General features: G+C 44.2%; 1 protein-coding gene across 1 annotated transcript in view; it reads right to left on the reverse strand.

The window, feature by feature from the left end:
- Positions 1 to 881: 881 nt before the first annotated feature.
- The window catches only part of VANGL1 (VANGL planar cell polarity protein 1), a 57,628-nt gene continuing 34,374 nt past the window's right edge, over positions 882 to 24,135 (reverse strand). Inside the window, exons 5-8 of the mRNA XM_023222720.3 lie at positions 16,555 to 16,688; positions 15,006 to 15,138; positions 13,566 to 13,800; positions 882 to 8,000 (exon numbers count right to left, since the gene is read on the reverse strand). Coding sequence (XP_023078488.1) covers positions 7,740 to 8,000; positions 13,566 to 13,800; positions 15,006 to 15,138; positions 16,555 to 16,688 — 763 coding nt within the window. The 3' untranslated portion in view covers positions 882 to 7,739. The remainder of the gene's footprint in view (positions 8,001 to 13,565; positions 13,801 to 15,005; positions 15,139 to 16,554; positions 16,689 to 24,135) is intronic.

Here is a 24,135-nt window from a genome sequence, read left to right on the forward strand (position 1 = left end):
ACAATCAGGTCTCCAGGGAACTAACAGAGTGACCCACTCACACCCCACTTCCTCCAGAGAGGACATTCATCTGTTCATGAAGGCTCCATCCCATGACCCAAGTTCTTAAATCACTCCCTTTACACCCTACCTCCTAACACTGCCATACTGGGGATTAAATTTCAACATGGGATTTGGTGGGAACAAATATCCAAATGATAGCACAAGGTATATTAGCAGCGTTTACTTATGCAGATATAAATTGTGCACATTTTGCTTAATGACCCAAAGAAACAGTTTATCAATAATCTATCCAATGAATATCTTCAAGTCAATTGCTTTCTCTAATTTCTGTCCATGCAATAGGTAAGAATTTGATTGTGTGCTGTCAAAATTCTACCGCTGAGTTTAGCAGAAAACGAGCTTCATATTTCTTTGCAAATAATCAAATTTCCTTTAAATAGACCTATCTAAAATCAATTGATAATTTAACTTGAATTCCCAAGTCACTCAGAAAACTAATCCAATATTCACCTCCCACATCAACCCAAGATCTGTTACTTTTCTCTCTTCTTATTTGACTCAAACATCTTTCCACTTGCTGGTTTACTCGAAAGATCTGTTTCATCTCCATGTTTTGGAGCCTGAGGATTTCATTTTCAGTTATCTATTCAAAACATTTTCTTCACTGTAAAATGATTGACAACCAGTAGTTTTTGTTACAATGGTAATTCTACTTTCCCAATCCATCATAATTGTCTTGGTTTTTATAGAAATATGACAGGTTGTCTTGGAATTCTGAAGGTCTCAAAATTATGCAAGAGTGAAAAATGTCCCTGAAAAAGTAAGCAACTTTTTAGATTGAAATAATCACATGAAGAAAAGAAACAAGATACGATTTCATATTTCAATTTATTTTCCAAGTTTATAGTATAAAAAATGTGATGTGTAAAACATTTTACAGTTAATTGGGATGAGGTGGGGATTATACTGGAGGACCCAAAAAGGAACAAAATAACTTGGGTGACAGGTACACTATTCCATCAGAGACACTAACTCTGTTACTGACATCACAATGAGAAGAAGTTTCATAGCATAAACCTTAAGAATGTGAGTGAATGGGCTTGTACAGATGGTTGCTGGTAGTGTCATTCATTCATGTATATGCTTGAAAATGCCTCAAAAGAGCCCACTACCCAGTTTATGCAGGAACTCACTCAGGCCTTGTCATATACATATGGTGATCATGAGCAGAGGCTGGTTGGCAAAACTGCCTCCTGGTTACAATGCACAGTATTAACTAATCAGAAAGAACAAAAAAGGTCCCTGGCCACATTTTTACACAAACAGTTATGACTCTGTCAGATAAAGACAGGTGGTTTCATCTCTGAACTTTCTAAATTGGTACTAGACTTGAAATCAGGAAATGTAAAGTCCTTCTAACCAAAGCAATGATCAAATAATCTCCTCTCAAATAAGACCGGCCTGGCCCAGGCCTTTCTCTTTCTCTCAGTAGCATTTCTATTGAGGAGGGGTCATGTATAATGTGAGTTAAATCACTGAACCAGTATCTGCCCCCACCCTCATCTTTGCTGGCATCCTGCACTCTATGCAATAGTTATGGTCGTAAATGACTGTTGGAAATCAAATTTGGTTAATCACGCCATAACTTAGGGGTCTCAGAGGAGTGTGGCATTTAATTAAAGCCTACCATAAACTATTATAAAAAGAAATTATTGCCAAAGTTTAGATTGTTGTACATTCCCTTTTTAAAGAATGATGATGAAAAGTAAGTGAATGTTCCATTACCTCTATAACTGAGGGGTGCTGATAAATGAAAAACAATGGTCGTGTCTTTCTACAAGGCCCCTAGAATGGCGATGATGTGCAACTGTCTAAATTCCCTACAACTTGAGTTGAACTAAACTTGTCACCTGCAGATCAGATGCCCAAGTCCCATCACTAATTCCCTGAGCAACAGTCTCCGGTCCCCACAGATGAAGTTTTCTTAGGCTGAGGGCTTTTTAGAATTAAACACTCCTAAATGATGAGCAACTTCACAACAAAATGCCAGGCCCACAAGTGAAAGCTCAGATAAAGATAAGCACACACAAAACCAAACAACTGTACATTTAAATAATGTTATCCAAATACCATTTCAGTGCCAAAAGAAGTGCCAAAGACACTTTTAAGATAAAAACCTGGGGTTTGTCACATTTGTCCCCAAAGCTTAAAATAATGTCTTTCTTCCACTATGACAAGGACAAAACGCTGATGTTTGTAAGCTGAGACAGACATAAATGGTAGAGTCTTGGTGCCATATTGAAAGAAACTTTTCACGATGCTGCACCTGGCTTTAGGAATCTGTTCTTTTGTTGGACACTCTAAAACAACCCACTAAAGAGACTTATTTAATAGACAAAACAAATTGGGTTATCTACGTAGAAATGGAACAGGACCCGGGAAAACGGGACTTACAGAGCCCTAAAATTTAATTGTATTCCAAAGTTTTACATTTCTAATCCATTGCATCTTAATTCCTAATGAGATGTCATGTGGAGAGACGTGAGCACCATCTTCCCTTTACTGTCTTCCATTGAAAGCAAACAGCAGGGCAGAAAACCATGGTTTATGCACAACTGAATCAAAACTTACTACATATGGGAATAGAGAAAAATGGTTTTCCGAGCCCTGTTTTACGTCTGCTCTGTCAAAAGTCTTGTGGGCAAGTGTGGGAAAAACAGTGGGATGCAAACTGCTTGCTGAGAACACCTATATCAAGGAGTCCAGGTCAGGGACTCCAGCTTGAGATCCCCCCAGGATGGGGCTGTGGACAGCCCCTCTCACTTCAACCAGGGAAGGAGGCTGGGGCATAGTGTTGCCATGGCACCAGAGAGAGGCCAGGTCAAGACCCTGCCTACCTCCCTTCACCCAAGGCCGAAGGCACGCATCTTGCCCGAGCCAGCAGAGTGGGAGCAGGTGGGGCCAGGCAAAAGCAAAGCGGGGTTGCCAGAACAACAGCATCCCTGTCTTGCAGCAGGGGCAACACTGGCAGGGCTGGGTTTTCCAGAAGGAAGGGGGATTCTCAAGTTCTTTCTATCAAATATCCTAAGATATTTGCTAGCATAGTGGAGAAGCTTTCTAAGGGACAAGGTGTAAATCCAAAGTGAAAGAAGAGATCCTGCCTCCCAATGAACTCCCACGCCAGGTTCTAGTTCAAGGATGTATCTCTAGGTCCTTCCTCAACATCCAGAAGCGCCAAATCATTTAGACCATACTTCAAGGTACAGTGGACTGAGGGGTTAGAATCAAACATCTAGTTTGAAATTCTGTTAACCAGCCATGAGACCTTGGACAAGCCCCTTCCTCTCTGATCTTCCTTTTTTCACTTGAAAAACCAAGATAACTCCTATCTTGAAAGAATGTGGGGATAACAAGGCTGGGTGGAACACGGACTGTAATATACAATACCTGATAAATGTGTTAGTAGCCCTTCCTTTCTTTGACCAAAACATGTTTTCTCAAAATGTGATCCCAAACCGAATTTTCTGAGCATACACTTGGTTAAAGCTCAATACAGCTATTTCAACAGTGTCTAAACTATCTTATTTCACTACTGCACTGAATACCAGTCAAGAATGGTGGGCGGAAGAGCAATTCTTATTTTATTTATAATGAACTATGACCACAAGTTTACATAGTAGTAAATTCACAGTAGTGATTTTTTTGTTTTTTGGTAACAAATCCATAAACCACAAACACTACCCAGAAATATTTAATTCACTTTACAATCACAGGGTCTCTGCTGCAGGACTATTTAAATAAATATGCTAACATTTCTGTGCTGCTTTACCTAATCTATCACTTTTTAAAAATAAAGCCCAGTATTTAAGTTACCTTAAGAAATATCTAGTAAGGCTTCCAGGGTAGTGAAGTTTGTGCAGTAATTTTCTTAGATCTTGACCTTTCTTTCTTTGTTTCTTGCTGTTTTCAGAGTCCTAAAGCAAGAAAGAGTTTAATGGACTTGCCTGCAGGACAGCAGGCTCCCCAGAAGACAGTGCTGTGCTAAAGCCATTTACTCTAGGGGGAGAAGCCAGTGTCAGTGAGGGAAAGGAATAAAGCAGGGGAGGGAAAAGTCACTGGTTTAGAGTGACCTCCCAAAACACAGGGTTATTAGGTAATCTCTCAAACACAGGGGACTGCAGAAACACAGACACCCTCACACACTCAGCTATATACACATTCACACGTATCGGCTGAACTATGCACCTATCTGCTACAGATAACACAGATGTTAAGATGTCTGACATGTAAATGTGCTATCCGTCTGGTAATACACTCAGAGAAATGCTCAGGTATATGGAAATAAAAACGCACAAACAAATATGCATCCCTACTTAGGAATACTTACACAGTATGGCCCAGATTGGAAGGTAAACCAAGGACTCACTTTTGTTGGTTTCACTGAGTGGCTGGAACACTCACTCAGTATGTGGGTTGGAGTGGCAAGGTAATCAATTTCTGTCAGTCCAATATGCTGGTAGCATCCCACAGAGCTACAGCCCTTAGGTAAATACATGCACTCGAAAGTGATTATGAAAGGCAAAATGGGAGAGAAATCTACCACCAACTACTGAAGAGAGGGGAGGGGTGAGCACTTCATCCCCATCCAACACACACCTGCACAGCCAGTCTCTCCATTAAAAAAGGAGTCCCAAGCCCCAGGCAATGTACTACAACACAGCAAACACACCAGGTCACCTGCCTCTTACCATTTGCTATAAAGAACTTGTCTTCTATGTAGATGTCAAAAGGGAAGAACAGAGGCGGGGGTGGGGGAAGGGAGGTGATGAGAGTTGGGCAAAAAACTGGTGGTCAAGTATTTTCTCTAGGGCTTACTTTATGAATTTTAGCCAAAGTATTATGCATTTGACTTAACATTTTGATAATGCAAAGGATTGATGAACTATATACCTTTAAAATCCTCTCTGAGAATGCATACAGAACTTTTTAACATTCAGTTCATGGACTATAAAAACTGTCCTATTTTCAAAAGTACACATTTAAAAACAAATTGTCTACCAGTTAAAACATCACCAGGGAAGAGAGCAATCTCAGACATAGACTCCTCACTAAGTTCTTTAACACTCAATGCTCTAATTTTAATAATGTAGGTTGAAAATTATAAAAAAAATCTATAAACATTTAAGGCAAATGAAATCCTGTCTCCTATAATATGAACGTATGTTCTACTAGCCTTAGGGCAAAGTTTACCCCCTTTTAAAAAGAATAGCCTACCAGTTCCAAGAATTGAAATAAAAATGCATTGTGTTCAATTGTGGGATGCAGCTTTCTGAAACCTTAAATCTTTTAAATGTCATTTACATTGTTCCCACTGCAACAGTAACTCAAGCTATAAAGAGGTTGAAAGTGCAAAGGCTTTACAAAGATCCTGCATTTTATTTTGTTATTCTTTCAAAAAGAACTCAATACAAAGTCAATGTAAAAAAATCAATACTCAATTTAAAATAGAAACAGTAATTTCTGAACGTCTGACATTCTCCTATGCAAAGACTGGGAGAAAGAGGAAGGGGGAGAGAGAAAATAAATTCTTTAATTTAAACTTTTCTTCACCTTGCTGGGAATGCACATGCCACAGCAAATGAATCCAGCTTAACCCCTTCTGGACTGGTCATTTAAGATAGGGTTGGAAGAACAGTATTTTAGAATGGTGATGAACAGTGTCATTATTAACTATACGTATATACACTTACGGCACTTGGAACTGCTCTGTATCCATGACGTAGCAACCTCTGACACAGCCCGTCTCACACTTGCCATCCCTTACCCCATCTCCCAAAATATTTCCTGAGAAAGACATTATAAGGAACTTCCAGTTTGAAGGGATCTAACAGCAAAAACTAAGAACAAAACACCATGGTTCCACGGTATGTGTTTTTTATAAACAGAACTACATAGTTGAAGAGTACATCTTGGCTCCCTGCCACACCTATGGACTTCCCCTTCCTTCTTCTCCAGCATGTCTTTTCAAGCTGAAGGCTGGTGACTGAAGAATGTTGTTTACTTTTTCAGGTACAGGTGTATTACAAAGATCCAAAGCCAATTTTGATTTTTACAATGACACAAAATACTATACCACTTGTGGAGTGCATGAAGCAGTAAGGGAGTAAGGGGGTGTGCACACATACAAAGAGCATTCAACAGTGTCACCCTGTACTATATCAAGGTGGCTGGTTATTTTCCCAAAATACTGGGAAAAGCAAGAGTGAACACTTTTAAAAGGTTTGTTGCAGATACAGGAAGGCAAATGGAGGCAAAGGCAGCCCAGTGCAAGAGGTCTGGATGGGGATCCTGAAGGAGCTCCCCTGCGGCAGGGCTCTGCCAGGATGGCTCTTCTGCCCACAACCCAGTGTCTGCTCCCCCAGGGCCAGGGGCAAGCCCACTGAAATCAGCTGTGTTTAACAGACAGACCACAGGTGAATCTTTCTGGACAAGAAGATGGGCTCCTTACTCCTTTCCCCAAACTCTGTAGAGTGCTCATTTTCCTTCTCCCCACTTTATCAGCAACTAAGAGTGGGAGCAAAAACCAGCTCCCTTCCTGGTCCTAAGTGGCAGAGGCGATGAGCTGCACAGTGACTGTGGTCAGAAAACACAGGGACCGGAGAGCAGCAGTTGCCAGCATGGTTGGAATGGTTTGGTCTCCCTTGGCAGGGCAGCTTGCTATAATCTTGGGGAGAACTTACCTCCCCAGGAAATTAAGTGGCTCCAAGTTGCACCTGCCAACCCCAGAGTCACAGTGTTAGTCTCCCCTGGTTGGTGTAGAGCAGTGGGGAGGAAAACTGGGCAGTGTGGGGCTCCTGTTGCAGCCTAAAGGGGGCATTTCCACTGCCTGCTCTCCCTGTGCTTTACCTGCTGGGCACCCCACACTTCAATATGGAAACAATGCTGGGACCGACTTCAGTCTTCACAAAGAGCTGGAGGGCACACATGGAGAGCCAGGGCTGCCAGCCAGGTGGGGGCAGGACGGCATGGAGGCCAGGTGGGCAGCTGCAGGGCTGGGAAAGGGCTACCTGCTTCAAGCCAGTAGAGGGGTGGGATCAGAAACAGGGTGTGTAGGTTTTCTCTTTGGGGAAAAAAACAAAATCAAACCACTTAACAGCTGTAAACGACAGTGCAAATTTTTTGTTATGATCTTTCTCTGAAGAACCTAAGGCAACAAAGAACAAAGACGAAGGCAGGTATCTCCTGAATTGCCTACGATTTTCATAAGTGATGTGATACTGGACATTAACATACACAAATACATATGTGGACGTGTCGTGACTGGTTTCCTGAAACAGAATAAAGATGCGTCCCCTGGAAGTCTACAAGTGGGCTGACCAGAAGCAACCGGGGACGTGGTACTGGACGAAAGGCAGGAACTAGTTGTTGTAAGGCGAGGCTCCCAAGAAGCACCAGCTCCACTTTGGTTTACAGCTGTAACAGAAGCTCCAGGGAACGGCTTCTTGAGAAGTCTCATCGACAAAAGTCAGATGTCATCAGTCACTTTTTTTCAGGGTGGACAACCCCTGCTTCCTTCCAAATAAAGTGCAGATGGTCAAAGGATACTGGTCAATCATCTGCCAGTTTCAGTCAGCAATGAAGAAGAATTTCAAAAAAAAGACACCCCTCTGGCATAGATATATATCTCTCTATATATTTTTCTTCTTTTTTTTAATAAAGCCACAAATATAGAACTTTTAAACTGATGTCTCAGACTGTAAGCGAAGGACAAATTTGTGAGATTTGGGGTCTATGAACTCTTCAGAGAGTATGATGAATGGAATTTTCTTCACATTGACTACGAGGCTGAAGTCCAAGCACTTAAGGACGAACACAATTCCATCCCGTAATCCATTAGTCACAGCCTCGTCACTGACAAGCCGCCACTGTGTAGAGAGCCAGCGGTCCTTGTCATACTGCAGGGTGGGGCCCGCACTGAGGTACCGTTCTAGGAAGGCCTGGAAGCAGAGGAGAAAGGCCATTAGGGAAGAAACAGCCCGTTTTAAGGGCATTCCTGGCTAGGCGGCTAACCATTCTCACACCTCTAAAGAACTTTTTCCAAATAAACCAGCTTAGACCAGAGCCCAGCTCATCACACTGAATTCCCATCAGACCCTCACAACTGAGTCATTACTGGGGAGGGAAGACTTCTCGGACTTCTTCACTACCCTTTACCTACTACCCACCAAGGGCAAGCATAGTGGTACCCACGGAGGGGAGGGAAAATGGGGTGGCTGGGGTCAGTGTCTGGCTGGAAGCTGTTATGGCTGCATCACTCCATCCTTACAGTATGGCTCTACTGGACGTGTTTCTCCATGTCTTCCTCCTCCTGAACCAAAAGTTTCTCAGGGCCAGGGCCACGTCGGGCCCAAAGGAGCAGTCAGGAAATACGAACTGAATATACTTGCATGAACAAGAATGCATGATCTACCACTTATTGGCAGTGATTCTGCACAAGTCATTTACACTCTCTATTAGTGGACGCAGTGACACTACCCGAGTCACAGGGCTGCCATGAGGATGAAAGTGTTAGCTCTCAAAAAGCACTCATTGCAATGCCTGGCATGGAAGCAAGCAATGGTTATCCCATGTTGGGCTAAGTGTGCACACGGCCAGTCCACGAGATGCCCAGGCCTGATGCCCTCTTCCCTCTCTTGAGTTCTCTGCTCCAGTGGCACCTGGCTCGATAGAGTTCTGATACATGTGCTGTTCCTCCAGCTAAACACTGTCATTCAGCTCATTCTTCCCTGCCCTTCAAATCTTCTTAAGCCTCCTCTCTTGAACCTCTCAGGCAGATTAACATGTGCTCCTCCAGGTTCCTGTGATCACTGACTCTCGTGTGACCCTTTACTTTCAAAGTGATTGCTGACTTGTGTGTCCGCTCCCCACACTACACTTCACTCTCTTGAAGGGCAGGAAGTATTTTTTTCTGTTTTTTGTTTTTTTTAATTTGAATTTCTAATGTGCTAGCACATACTAGGAGTTCAACAGCATGTGAATTAAATCAAATAAATACACTGATTTAGCCATGAGGGGAAGGAAGAATGAAATGAGCCAGTAATACAGATAGAAACATACTGGAGTATATCAATCAGGTCCCAGACAGAGTCAAGAACAGATTTTGTTTTGTTGAGACAGTCTCACTCTGTTGTGCAGGTAGAGGTGGCAGAATCTCAGCTCACTGCCAGCTTCGTCTCCAGGTTCAAGTGATTCTCTTGCCTCAGCCTCCTAAGTAGCTGGGATTACAGGCACATGTCACGACACCTGGCTAATTTTTGTATTTTTAGTAGAGATGGGGTTTCACCATGTTGGCCAGGCTGACCTTGAACTCCTGACCACTAGTGACCTGCCTATCTTGGTCTCCCAAAGTGTTGGGATTACAGGCGTAAGCCACCGAGCCCGTCCAAGAATGGTTTTTAACTAGTATCCTCTTTTTATTTTTGAGGCAGAGTTTTGCTCTTGTTATCCAGGTGGAGTGCAATGGCATGATCTCAGCTCCCTGCAGCCTCCACCTCCCATTTCAAGTGATTCTCCTGCCTCAGCCTCCTGAGTAGCTGGGATTACAGGCATGCACCACCATGCCTGGTTAATTTTTTTTGTATTTTTAGTAGAGATGGGGTTTCACCACGTTGGCCAGACTGGTCTCGAACTCCTGACCTCTGGTGATTGATCTGCCTCAGCCTCCCAAAGTGCTGGGATTACAGGTGTGAGCAACTGCGCCCGGCCCGGTATCCTCTTTTATTCACACCCTGCTGCTACTGCCAGGTATATTTTTCATGTGGAGCATCTATTGTAAGGCAGAAAGTAAGGCCTTGCATACTCTCACACTTCCAATATAAATATAGCTCTTATGAATCATAAGAAAAAGAAAGTAACTCAACAATTGCAGAAATGAAACAAACAATAATTTTATAGAAGAATAAATATTATTGGAAAATTAGCATATAAAATTTTTCTAACGGAAGGGCATGGTGGCTCACACCTGTAATCCCAGCACTTTGGGAGGCTGAGGCAGGTGGGTCACGAGGTCAGGAGATCGAGACCATCCTGGCTAACATGGTGAAATCCCCTATTAAAAATACAAAAAAAAAAAAAAAACAAAAAAAATTAGCTGGGTGTGGTGGCGGGCACCTGTAGTCCCAGCTACTTGGGAGGCTGAGGCAGGAGAATGGTGTGAACCTGGGAGGCGGAGCTTGCAGTGAGCCGAGATAGTGCCACTGCACTCCAGCCTGGGCGACAGAGACTCCATCTCAAAAAAAAAAAAGAAAAAAGAAAAAAAAATTGTTCTATCACATTATTAACTAAAGAAATATAGGCTGGGCATGGTGGCTCACACCTGTAATCCCAGCACTTTGGGAGGCTGAGGTGGGCAGATCACAAGGTCAGGAGTTCAAGACCAGCCTGGCCAACATGGTGAAACCCCATCTCTACTAAAAATACAAAAATTAGCCAGGTGTGATGACAGGCGCCTGTAGTCCCAGCTACTCGGGAGGATGAGGCAGGAGAATGGTGTGAACCTGGGAGGTGGAGCTGGCAGTGAGCTGAGATGGCACCACTGCACTCCAGGCTGGGCAACAGAGCAAGACTCCATCTCAAAAAAAAAAAAAAAAGAAATATAAATTAGAAAAATTAAAAACTAACTTCCTCCTCTTAGATGGGCAATGATTTAAAACAATAACATCCAATGCTCCCGAGTATGTGGGAAATAAAAAATCTCAGATGTTAGAGGCAAAGCACGCAAAAGGAACACCCCTTAGGAAGGCAATTTGGTAGGATCTACAACGCTGACCTGGCTTTTCCTCTACTTGAAACCTAGGCTTAGAAATACTTGTACAAATACATACGTAAAAAAGCATTCACCGCAATGTTGTTTAAACCAGGGGTTGGCAAACTTTTCCATAGATGTAAATATTTTCAGCATTTCAAGCCATATTCTGTCACAACTACTGAACTCTGTTGGTGCAGAGTGAAAGCAGCCATAGGTGATACATAAATAACAGGGCATGGCTGTGTGCCAACAAAATCTGATTAACAAATATAACTAGCCTCTAGCTTTGACTAATGAAAACTCTTAATCCAAATGTGCATCAACAGACAATTAGTTGAATAAATCATGGTATTTGGTAGAGTAAGATGTAGCTATTACCAGAAATGAGTTTTATCTGTAGTTAGATCTGTATGTACTGACTTGGAAAGACAGCCAAGGGATAGCTTTAAGAAAAAAAAGCAAAGTTTTATATATCTATATCTCTCTACATATATAAAGATAATATACATTATAAAGAGAGATGTAGTATGTAAATCTCTATCCATCTATGAATGATATATATAGGCTATCAATCAATCAATCAATGATATATATAGGCTGGGGCAGTGGCCTGTAATACTAGCACTTTGTGAGGCTGAGGCAGGTAGATTGTTTGAGCTCAGGAGTTTGAGACCAGCCTGAGTAACACGGCAAGACCATGTCTCTACCAAAAAAATACAAAAATATGAAAATTGCCAGGCATGGTGGCACGTGCCTGTGGTTTACACACACACACACACACACACACACACAGAGAGAGAGAAAGAAAGAGCAAGGACCCCATTTCTGTTTTGTTTTCCCAATTCAGCGTAAAAAACATCCACAGATATTTGAAAGAATATATACCAACTGCTTATCTGTAACAACTGTTTTGGGGCGGGGGATGAAAACTTCATTTTCCGCATATGATACTTTTCTTTAATGTTTGGATTTCTATGCCAAAAACAGCTAGTATTTTTAATTCAGAAACGTATAAAATTTTTAAATGAAACAAAAAGCAACCAGGAAACTTTCTAAAATCTTGTAAAAAGAAAAACAACTGTTTTGGTTCTACATGGTACAAGCCATCATTTTATACCTGCAGACATATTTTCCTCATTTGCAGCCACAGTATTCACATGTTTCTGAATTCTATTTCTTGTAACTTACTAGTCTAACAGATTATTTCATGATACAACAGGTGATACACCATAATTTATAAGCCACTGTTATGTTTTAAATTATTTCCCTTGTGGAGGTATTACAGATTGTTTTGCAAAACACCACTTTGTGTATATTCATGTGTATATATTATTGTATTAATTAGCTTTCCTAGGAGAGAGATTAGTGAGTCAATACAGAAAACTTTTTGGTTTCTTACTATTTCTACATTGCTTTCCTAAGGGTAGTTACTGGTTGACAGTGTAACCAGCAGGATACACATATAGTGCAGCGTATAAACAGAGGTCCTTATAAGAAACAGCTACCAAATGTTACATGTGTGCCACATGCCAAGCTCATCTACTCTCTACCGTGCAATTTACATGCCATGTTGCCATATTTAATGTAATTCTTACACAACAACCCTGTCAGAGAGGTATTATTATTATCCTCATTGCTACAAGAGCAAACAAGTGTAGAGGAACTGAAAGAGTTAATTCATGTGACGTGCTTAAAACACTACCTGTCATATGAAGAGGCTAGACTAAACTGCTATTATTACTATTGGTAAAAATAATGCTATTGCTTTGTCAGGCATTTTGGGTGTTACAGAGTTAGTTTTACCAAATGGTCTTTTAGATTATGGTATTTAGCACACTTTTAGGGATATTATAAGAAACAGCCATGTATCTAATAGAAGGTAGAATAATTTGAGCACAGTCACAAACCAGTTAAGTGGTGGAGCTAGGATTTGAACCCAACTCTCTGCAGAGAAGTCAATTGCTATATCTTTACTCTATTTTGCCTCCTTGGCCACAACCCTCTATTAGATACATGGCTGTTTCTTATAACACTCCTTAAGGTGTCCTAAATATCGTAATCTAAAAGACCACTCAGTAAAACTCATTCTGTAACGCCCAAAATGCCTGATGGCATTTTTTTTTTTTCTTTTAGATGGAGTCTTACTCTGTCGCTCAGGCTGAAGTGCAGTGGTGTGATCTTGGCTCACTGCAAGCTCCGCCTCCTGGGTTCACACCATTCTATTTTTCACCAATAATAATAAGAACTATTTAGTCCATCCTCACCATATGACAGGTACCATTTCAAGCACTTCACATGAATTAACTCTTTCAGTTCCCAAAACATACAAATGAGATAGTTATTAGTATTATCCTAATCAATTAACAGGTTAGGAAACTGAGGCACAGAGCTATTGCCATCTGCCCAAGGTTACGCATCTAGTTGGTGGAGGAGCCAGGTTAGAATGAATCAGTTCAGCTCCAGAGTCCACAATGCACCCCTAATCACTATTTCGTACTGTCTCCAATCACTATTCCGTACTGTCTGCAAGTGAAATTCTCTCCTCTGTTAGAATCCAGAGGCCTTCGAAAGGCACATTTAAAAAAACAATTGCACTAACATAGTATAAAATAAGTGAGGATCACTAATTCTTATTACTTGACGTTTTAGAGAAGCCTTTCGATTTTATCACTTCTAGTAACACGCTAAAATTCAACTGGCCAAGCTCAGTGACAAGCCAGGATGATGGTGGCAGAGCCCGCCCAGAGCAGCGCACCTTGGGGGTCATGCCGTTGGTGATGCAGAAGGCCAGGTGCTGCAGGATGCTCTCCATGCTGTGGTAGTGCTGCTGCCGGGTGGTGCGCAGGTACTTCTGGAGAGCCCTGGCCATGGAGGGGAAAATGGCCTGGGCGGCCTCCCTAGGGTCCATCACCTCCCCTGGGGCTTTCTGCTGCTCCTCGACCTGGAGACGCTGAATGTGGATGAAGGCCTCTTCCACTGCAACCACCAGCCTAGAAGGTGACGCAACACTAAGTAATTAGGATGGTGCCTGCCACAGGGTGTGCGAATAGAATGACACTTGTCCCCCCTGCTGTGGCCTGACCTGCCAAAATATTCAAGGCCCAATCACACTGCTTGCATCCTTAGCTGTCCCCCAGAGGGTGGAGAGGGAGGAAGGGAGAAAGAAAAGCAATAGCAAAAATAACATGTGGAACAGGGGCCCCAGGCATCGGGGGGAAGGAGCCCTAGGACTGGGAGATGAACTCTGTTCTCAATTCTGCCACCAATGAGCTTGGGAAATGCACTTAAGTCCTTTTTTCATCTCTGCAATGGTTAGATGAAAAGAGTTCTAAGGCCTCTCCAACTGGCGATAAAAGGCTCTGTACAGAGAGAGGTGGTTGGTGGTGCAGAAGCAGCCCTGCAAAGAAGCAGAGCTGCGTGCTCCCTGGTCCAGCCACCCCCACTAGCAGCCCGAGAAACAGGAAGAGGCACAGCATACATGACGGAATGCACCTCTGTCCCCTTCAGTGAATAGGACCTGATGGTGAACACCAGCAAGGGTCCAGGGGTGCAGAACAGGCCCACTCAAGTGTGGGCAGGGGGCCAGGAGCACCAGCACCACCCAGGAATCTGTTAGAAATGCCATTTCTTGGGCCCAACTCCACACCTACTGAGTAGGGCTTTTGCAGGCAGAGCGCAGAACCTGCATCCTGTATTTGAACAGCCCTCCCAGTGATGCTCACACAGGCTTCAGTTTAAGAAACATTGGAGCAAGGTGCACTCCAAAGGCGTCCCCGCAGGTCATGTTTTTAAATAGAAACCTCAGTCTAGCGGTAAAAAAGGAAAGATTAAAAGTCTACAAGAGGCCGGGCATGGTGGCCCATGCCTGTAATTGCAGTACTTTGGGAGGCTGAGGCAGGCAGATCCTTTAAGGTCAGGAGTTTGAGAAAAGTCTGGCCAACATAGCAAAACCCCTTCTCTACTAAAAATACCAAATATTAGCTGGGTGTGGAGGTGGGTGCCTGTGATCCCAGCTACTTGGGAGGCTGAGGCATGAGAATCGCTGGAACCTGGGAGGCAGAGGTGACAGTGTGCCAAGATCTTGCCACTGTACTCCAGCCTGAGCAACAAAGTGAGATTCTGTCTCCAAATAAATAAATACATAAATAAAATAAAAATCTAAAAGTCCATTACTGGCATCAGGAGGGCAGTATACCTTGCTTTCCGCTTCTTTACTCGCCGTTCATGTTCGGCCTCTTCGTAATACAACTCATTGTGGCTTGAGTCCCTGCGCCGAGCAGCTGCAGCAATCATGGCCCGGGACTGGCCAGTGGCATTGTTACTGGGGCCTTTGGGGAAAGGACAGTGAAAGAATAGTGTTAATACCACGAGGCTGGGAAACAGAGCAGAAAACTAGTACCACAATCTGTCAATGTTGTCTACCCACCCCCTATGAAACACACACACACAAATCCCAAAGGTCACTGCCCAGGTGTGCCCCGGATCTGCATTCACTATGTCCAAGGCAAGAGAGCAGAGGAATCTCCCTAAACCCCAATCTGGTCAGCAGAAATGGAAAAAGAACTCAGAAGGGGATGAAGAATGCTTGACAACTAAAATGTTGGCCAAAAACAACACACAGAGTGTGCTGAAGATGTTACCATCTGTTACATAAAGTTTCAGTTTGGCCATAAGGGCAGCTGGGACATCAAATTTCAGCAACAAGACAATGAGACAGAATGAGAGGGATGGGGAGAACAAGGACAGACAGACAAAAAAGAAAGTCAAAGGACATGAGACACTGAGTCTACAATGGAAAGCAAGCTATGCTGGAATGTCATGGCAGCTACAACTTTTACAGGAAATACCAATATTAATGACCCATTAATGAATACAGACTCAGAAGCCCTGTCCTGTCCTAACCATTGACCACCTTAGCTTTTCAGAAACATAGGCAGATTTCCGGCTTTCTTATGGATGATCTACTTGGCTGGTGACTTGGTTTCACTAGTGGGAATCTTTGCTAAGTTTTCAGATCACAGATTAAATTTATCAATCCTTCAGGCTTCGTGAGGGAGCTCACACCTCATATAGGCAAAAAATAAACAATTAAATAACTGGGAGGATATTACCACCAAAAATTGACACTGTATATAAATCACTTGACTTGTTGACAATATAATCCTCTCCGAGGGTTTGTAAAGTTCTTGTCCTCACCCAATGTACCCAGTAAGAAATGACACCGCATCCTGTTTCTTGCACTTAACCATCTGATACCCTGAAACATAGCTTGGACTTACCCAGCCTGGCCTCCAGCCTCCTGCCACCCACTCAACTCCGGCTCCTAGCCACGAGTAAGAAGTGCCTGTAGGTATCTCACCAGATGCCTGAACTACTGAGATTTCTAGTCTTAATGATTTAGGTAGCTTTCTGAGTCTGTGGGTAATGTGTACACATTTTGAAAAGCAACCCTTTCCTAATAGCTTCCAATATAAGGTGAGCCTGGCAGAAGGCAGGAAACACACACCACTGCTGTTTTCAATCATAAAATCCCAAAATGAACAGGCTTCTCACATAGGTAGATGGCAAATCAACACTTCTCTAAAAATGTGTCTGCCTACATAAAAAGGAGAAATTGTACTGAAATGAGAATGTACCATAAAGGTAGGCCCAGAGAGGAAGTAGAACCAAACGTACCATGAAGCTTAAACAGTCACCCAACTGTGCCCCTATGAGCACCGCAGACACCCTTTCAAGGCACATACCATCTACATTGTAGACTTTCAGCCCGGCCATGTGCTTGGCTGCTCGGAATTTGGAGGCTGTTAGGAGGTTTGGGTTATAGATGGTGAAATCTTTGTAGTAATTTTCTAGGACCACCAATGCTGCTCGTTGGATACTGAGAAAAAAAGAACAAAATTAATGCAAAGCTTTTTCACTGAATACGCAGGTCCTAAATGAAAAAATCCTCTTTTGGAGTCAGGTCAAGGAACACAACATCAAAGCTAATCTCATACAGAAGTCCACTGGGTTCTACCACACCTCTGGTCTCCAGGATGAGAACTTAAAGCTGATACTAAGCCCCATGGCCAAGTGGCTTCTGTGCCCTCTCCTGGACCTGTGATTAGCCGCATCCCATCTAGCCCTTTGTTGAAAGAGGAAGAAGTTGTAACTCATAACTTACATTTAGTTTTAGGCACCCAAGAACTTTTCCTGTTTTTCCTCGGTTTACAAAAGAAGAAACTGAGGAACCCCCGCAAAGGGCAAGAGGCTTACTAATGGTTGCAGAGCTAATAAGTGAAAGAACAAAGTATGGATTCAGGTTTCTAAGGTCCTCATTCAAGGTTTTGTCCCCTAGGCCTCGGTGCCCCTGGGTATGAGGAATCTTGGAACTTAGGTTTTATACAGACCAGAACAACTACAGCCATCCAGGGCAGAGTGTACTTAAGAGGGCCTCAGCCGGGCACGGTGGCTCACATCTATAATCCCAGCAAGTCGGGAGGCTGAGGCGGGTGGATCAGGACTTTGAGACCAGCCTGACCAATATGATGAAACCCCCTCTCTACTAAAAATACAAAAACTACCCGGGCGTGGTAGCACATGCCTGTAATCCCAGCTACTCAGGAGGCTGAGACAGGAGAATCACTTGAACCTGGGAGGCAGAGGTTGCAGTGAGCCAAGATGGCGTCATTGCACTCCAGCCTGGGCAACAAGAATGAAACTCAGTCTCAAAAAAGAAAAAAAAAAAGAGGGCCTCCGCTGAGACCATCTGATCTTTCTGGGTCCCCCTGCCCCTTGGACTGCTATCTCTGGCCTTTGGCAGAGGGGTATGAAGGTGACTATCCATGTTCTGATATTCTAGGTCTCCAACCTATCCTCTGTTTGGTCGTCAGAGAGCAGCAGGGGAACAAAGAACAGGTACCATCAACAAGTGGGAGAGAGGATGTGGGAGGGCACTTACAATTGGGAATGAGTCTAGACAGCAAAAGAATATGCTCTTGGTCTACGGTGCACGACACTTGCCACTTTGAAGAACACCTTGCAATGATACAGCAAGGGTTTGCACATACCTGATTCTCATTTCACCCTCACAATCATTCGAGGTAAGAAAACTGAGGCTCAAAAATCTATGACCTGTACAACAGCATGCAGTCAATAAGTAGGAGAGCTGGAACTCTGATATGATTTATAAAGCGCTCCAAGTTGGGCTTTCCGGTAACATGCAGCCTCTGTGTAACAGTGTACGTGCTGACATCTCCAACCACCACCATGTTAAATACCACAGATATATTTTTATCTTGCCCTTTAGATTTTCCTTTCTAGTACTCTGCTAAGCAGATCAGCTTACAAGGATTATTTGCAGTAGCCGGAGCATCAGGACGGGGCTCCCTTTGATTCCTGGATGACCGCACTGTGTTCCAACACTCTCAGTGTGGCTCAGCGATCTTCACTTCACACCAAGGCAAGGGAGCTCCTAAACCATCTGCTGGAAATTCTGTCGACCCACCCCTTGGGCTCCCCTTGGAGCTCTGCTTCAAGACTTTAACAGAGTTGAATCTGGAAGTCAGTCAGCTAACCTGCTTAAGAGCAGAATCATGGCAAAGCTTTCTGAATTATATCCCCAGCAGTGCCTGCATTCAGTTGGTACTTAATGTTGTCCTAGATAATGTACAGTCATGTGAGGCTGGGGAACACTATCAGGGGAAATCTGTGGGACCAACTTTGCATAATGGAAGTAAACCTAAGACTCCTAACAGCAAATCTGCATTTCAAAAATTCTGATCATTCAATTAACTCAGTTGCTCACTCGTCATTCCATATTTGAGTGCCTGTGTCTGCTAAGCCCTGGGAATATCAAGATAGACAGAAGGAGCTCCTCCTTAGTCGGTACATGGAGCATGAACCCCAGGACAGTGAGTGTGCTCTCATGCTGGAACACGTGGGTCTAAGTAACCACGAGAAGAGCTTCTGGCTGCCTGGGACAGGGTGCAGCCTTCCTGAGGAGGTAGCCTTGCGTGGAGATTTGTGTGTCACGAGAGCTCTTTCTGCAGAAGTCCACTCTGCTTGCCCTGAAAGTCTCACCTAGCAATCTCCAAGTCAATGTGGCTCCAACTCTGTCCTTGCCCCCTGTCCATGGCATTCTCCAGAGAGAGGCAAGTGCTTCTTTATTCCTACCCCATCCAGATATTCATTGCAGCCCTCTCCCTGATCTCTCTCTACACACACACACACACACATACAGACACACACACTCTCCCTCATGTGCCTAGCTCAGCTCTCACCCCTGTGTGTGCCTTTTCCGGAGTGCCTGGGCTTTGGGAGGCAAGGGGCCCCTCTGCATGGCTGTAAGACTCAGTTTATACACACACACCCACTAGGGTTCAAACCCACTTCATCCCCTCCTCTAATGATACAGAAACATCTCCAGGCCCCTGGATTCCCAATAGAAAAGTATTACCTTGATCTAAATTTAAAAATTAAAAGGCAATCATCAGAAGTTCTCCTCAGAACCATCTCCAACTCAAAACTGTCTTGTGGTTGCTGAGTTTTAGTTTTCTGTTCAGCGAGGCTGTGAGGAGGGGCCAAGGGAATCCCACTAATTCAGCTGGGGCCAGTGAGGGGATGGCTGGGTCGAAGCCTCCTGGCTGTGTCTCTTACCCTCCACCTTGTGAGTGTGATGCACTGCCCCGAGCAGTGGCTTCTGTCTCCAGCAGGGCTCCTGGCCCACTGCCTTCCAGCCTGGGGCCTCAGCAGATGCTCTCCAAATGGGCCAGCTCTCCAAATGAGCCAAGTCCACAGCCTACCTGACAGCCCCCTCAGAGCAAAGTCCTGGCGTCCCAGGAAGTGCCCAGGGTGGGGGTGGGTACCGTGAGATGCCAGCCCTGGGTGTCACAGGCACCGCTCTCACAGTCCTCCCAAGGAGTGAGAGCCTTTGCTCAAAAATATCAAACAAAGGGAAAGCGCAGGCGTCCTGTACTCCCTCTGGCTCTGCCCTCTCAGAGACGCAACAGGATGACTCAGAGCCTGGCCAGCTCCCAGGCTGAGAAGCCAACGCTGGAGCTGAAGGGATCTCAGGGAGAAGTTGATAAACACCTGCAAGAGTGTGCATGCTTTCACCTACAGAGGATGGTCTGTCTGATGCCCAGCATATCTAGCAATATTAGGGAATGAGAGTTTCCAACTAACTAAATAAACACATAACTCAAGCACACGACTTAAATAAAATGGTTGTGACCTTTTGGGATAAAATCCAATATGCCTTTCTTCATCTTTTATTTTTTGAGACAGTCTCCCTCTGTCACCCAGGCTGGAGTGCAATGGCACAATCTCGGCTCACTGCAACCTCCACCTCCCAGGTTCAAGATTCTCCTGCCTCAGACTCCCAAATAAATGGGACTACAGGCAAGTGTCACCACGCCCAGCTAATTTTTATATTTTTAGAAGAGACGGGGTCTCACCATGTTGCCCAGGCTGGTCTTGAACTCTTGAGCTCAAGTGATCCGCCCACCTTGGTCTCCCAAAGTTCTGGGACTACAGGTGTGAACCACTGCGCCGGGCCTTTCTTCATCGTTTTGAAGAGAATGAGGTCTGTGATGTATGATTTAAGTCTTCTTGATTACTCCAGATGATTACGCATCTTAACACTCAGCTGTGCCATGTATATAATGCAGTGAAGACACTGGGTTCCATCAGGAGGTGGAGGCCATCTATCCCCACTCTGTCCCAGGCTGCAGTAAGTGTGAATAGGTGAGGTTGTTTTGTTTACATTTTTTTCTACATTCTCCCTCGCTACTGGCTATCAGTCATTCCTAATTACTATGCCATGGCCTCGGTCATAGCCCCAGGAGGCCAGGACGCAGGGAGCAGCCGTTCCCTCCACCACTGTCAGCGCCCAGCATTCCTCCTGCCTCGATTCCTCTCCACCCTCCAAATACGGAAGGAACCACAAAGCCAACGCAGGACTGGCTTCCTTCAGGAAGCCTTTTTGAATCCTCCAGGTCCCGCTGATCTGTCCCTAAACTTGCAGTATCGAAGATGATGACACGTGACTTGTGATGTCTTCGAGGAAGGTGGTTTTGCCCCTTCAACAAGCTCACCTATGCAAATTCCTGACACACATCCTTTGGTTCCTCCATGGGTATATAATACTTGCAGGCTTAGCTTCTCTGTTCATGCAATCTTAGAATTCCCATAGGCCTAAGATCAGTCCTGAATATGTATTTCATAAAATTATGGAATTTCAGAGGCAAAAAGGGCCCCAGAGATGAACAAAAGCAAATCCTTTTACAAACCCCAATCTCTAGACCAGACAATCTTGGGGAAACGTGGGAGGCCAGAAAAATCAAGTTGGTTAGAAACTTGCCCCCACTGTTATCACCATTACATTCAGAGAGAAAAGGCGGTAGCTTGACAGAACAGGACCCCTGTATTGCTGTCAGGGGGAGCCTGAAGTATAGACTACGGACTCAGCCCCCTCAGAAACCTAAAACAAGGAGCATTTTCCCAAGATAGAGGACTCTCTGCTCTACTGGTGCCGCATGCCAACATACCCGCCTAGTCACAACCCCAGGAAAGAAATACCCTCTCCCAGACCACACAGATTTGTGGAAAACACCACATGAAGAAGGTACACCTAGTTGTGACAGAAATTCGCTTGAGACCAATGCATAAAAACCTCCTCAACAGGCTTAGGTCTAGGCTGGTCCAAACTTGAACTCCTGGGAAGGACAGACCAGCAATGGGTCTACGTAAAGGTCTAAGGGAATCCGACAGCTACATTTTAATTTAAAACTCACTGCTGACCACATTGCCTACTGGCCTATTTTCTTTGCAAGACAAAGAGGGTGGAATGAGAAAGGCTGTGGTCTTTTGTGTCTAATCAACCACGAAAGCACTTCCAGTGTTGTTGACAACTGTTACATGACTGCCATGGCAACAGAGAAGAGGGGCTCGCCCTTGGGCTACATTTCTTAAACAGACCTGGAAAGAAGCACCTCAAAACATAGTTCAAATGTTAATGCACAAAAATCTGAAAGACATATTTTTTAAAGATAAATTCTGAAGAAAAAAATACAAATCAAATTAATGCCCTGCATACCTAGACCATCCACTGCCTCCCCATGCTCTGTGCATGTCTGAGTCTGCACAGAGGCTGCGGGAGGAGGCACGCACAGTGCAATTGGTACAGACTCTGGTCCCAGACAACATGACTCCAGGCTCTCTCACTCATTCATTCAACTTGAACGAATTAGTCACTTCTTCAAACCTCATACTCTTCATCTGCAGGATGGGAAGAACAGCACAGAAAACCCTGCTTACCAAGGTAAGTGGGCTCCAAGATACTCAGCGGCATAAAATGTCTTACTGAAAGACTAATGAATTAACTGAGGCAGGCCTGGTACAGGCAGCTACTCAGAACCTCCAGCAGCAGCCTGCGAGATCCAAGCATACCAGGTGCTGACTGAGGTCGGCATCGCCCTAAGGCAGGTTAAGTCTTATGAGCTTAAATATCCACTGGGACGATTCCAAGTTCTATGACATTCTGAGACTTCAAAGCTAGTTGGCATTTAGACCAGGAAAAGTACTGGAGACTTGGTAGTTCACCCTCCACTTCCCTGCTTCCTAAAGAGGAGCAGCCCGCCTGGTTTAGGTCTATGCTGAAGATGAAATAACACATTTTAAAGTGCTTATTCAAAGTAAATAACTCATAAATGATGGCCACCATGAGCTTACATGGCCATATATCTTGAAGCGGCCAACTTGATCCCATGTGCGCCTATACCAACCTCCCCCAGAGGCCCACCATGAGGGTACTGCCATGGGGAATGAGCCAAGATGGGTCCACTCTGCAGTCTTCCTTAGGGACTGGGGCCACAAAGTTATGCTACTCTTTGTTTTTATGCAGTACTTCCTGCCAACTCTCAGCCTCCTGAAAATCAAAGCTATGTATAGGGAGGCATCCATTGTAGAAGGAGTAGTAGATTCCAGAAGGTCTAGATTCCTGCTACCTACCCTGTAATCCTGTATAAGTCATTTCCGCTTTCTTGGCCTTTTCCTTGGCCTTTGATAGAGATAATACTGACTACCGCATGTGGTTGCTGAGAAGAGCAAATGAAATAATGACAGTGAAGGCATTTATCAACTATAATGCATTCTACAAACATAAAATATTATCTCATTACTAATAATGAGCATGAACATTTTGCAGCAGGGATGGGGTTGGTTGATGGCTAGAATATACACATAGTCTCCAGGCACAAAAGCATGACCTCACTTCCATTTATACTGAACCTCAAAATTTTAGAAATGGAAGGAATCTTAGTGTTCACCCAAGCAGAGATTCAAGAATTAGAGAAATCAAGAGTCCATCAGTCTAATCTCCCAATCCCTATATCAATTATTTTTAAAAATTATTTTATTTATTTATTTATTTAGAGATGGAGTCTCACTCTGTCACCCAAGCTGGAGTGCAGTGGCATATCTCAGCTCACTGCAACCTCTGCCTCCCAGGTCCAAGCAATTCTCCTGCCTCAGCATCCTGAGTAGCTGGGATTACAGGCACAGGCCACCACGCCTGGCTAATTTTTAGTAGAGACAGGGTTTCGCCTTGTTGGCCAGGCTGGTCTTGCACTCCTGACGTCAGATGATCCACCTGCCTTGGCCTCCCAAAGTGCTGGGATTACAGGTGTGAGTCACCAAACCTGGCCAATTTTTATTTTTATTTTTGAGACAGAGTCTCCTTTGTCGCCCAGGATGGAGTGCAGTGGTACCATCTCAGCTAACTGCAACCTCTGCTTCCCAGGTTCAAGCAATTCTCATGCCTCAGCCTCCAGAGTAGCTGGGACTACAAGCACATGCCACCACACCTGGCTCACTTTTGTATTTTGGTGGAGACGGATTTTCACCATGTTGCCCAGGCTGGCTCAAACTTCTGGCCTCAAGGGATCCACCCATTTCAGCCTACCAAAGTGCGGGGATTACAGGCGTGAGCCACTGTGCCTGGCATCCATATACCAATTCTTTTTATAAGCTCCCAGATGACATCCAGCCTTTGCTTGAAAAGAAAGTTCACTTTCACATTGAAATGACCTTTCAGTTCTACCACTGGTTCACCCAATGCTTTGTTCTGAACCCAAGTCCCCCTTTCTTGTGAAAGCCTATTACATACTTGAAGGAAACAATTGTGGCCATAAACCACCTCCATTTTAACTCCCTTATTTTGTAGCTAAAGGAACCAAAGCCTAAAAAAATGTGTGCACACATGCACACATACACACAGATGCACACACAGTCCCTTCTATTTCCCATTCATTCACCCTTCTGTGAACTTGATTGTGGCTTCTGCA

The sequence above is a fragment of the Piliocolobus tephrosceles genome, chromosome 1, assembly GCF_002776525.5.
Source record: "Piliocolobus tephrosceles isolate RC106 chromosome 1, ASM277652v3, whole genome shotgun sequence".
In the NCBI taxonomy this organism is placed as follows: Eukaryota; Metazoa; Chordata; class Mammalia; order Primates; family Cercopithecidae; genus Piliocolobus; species Piliocolobus tephrosceles.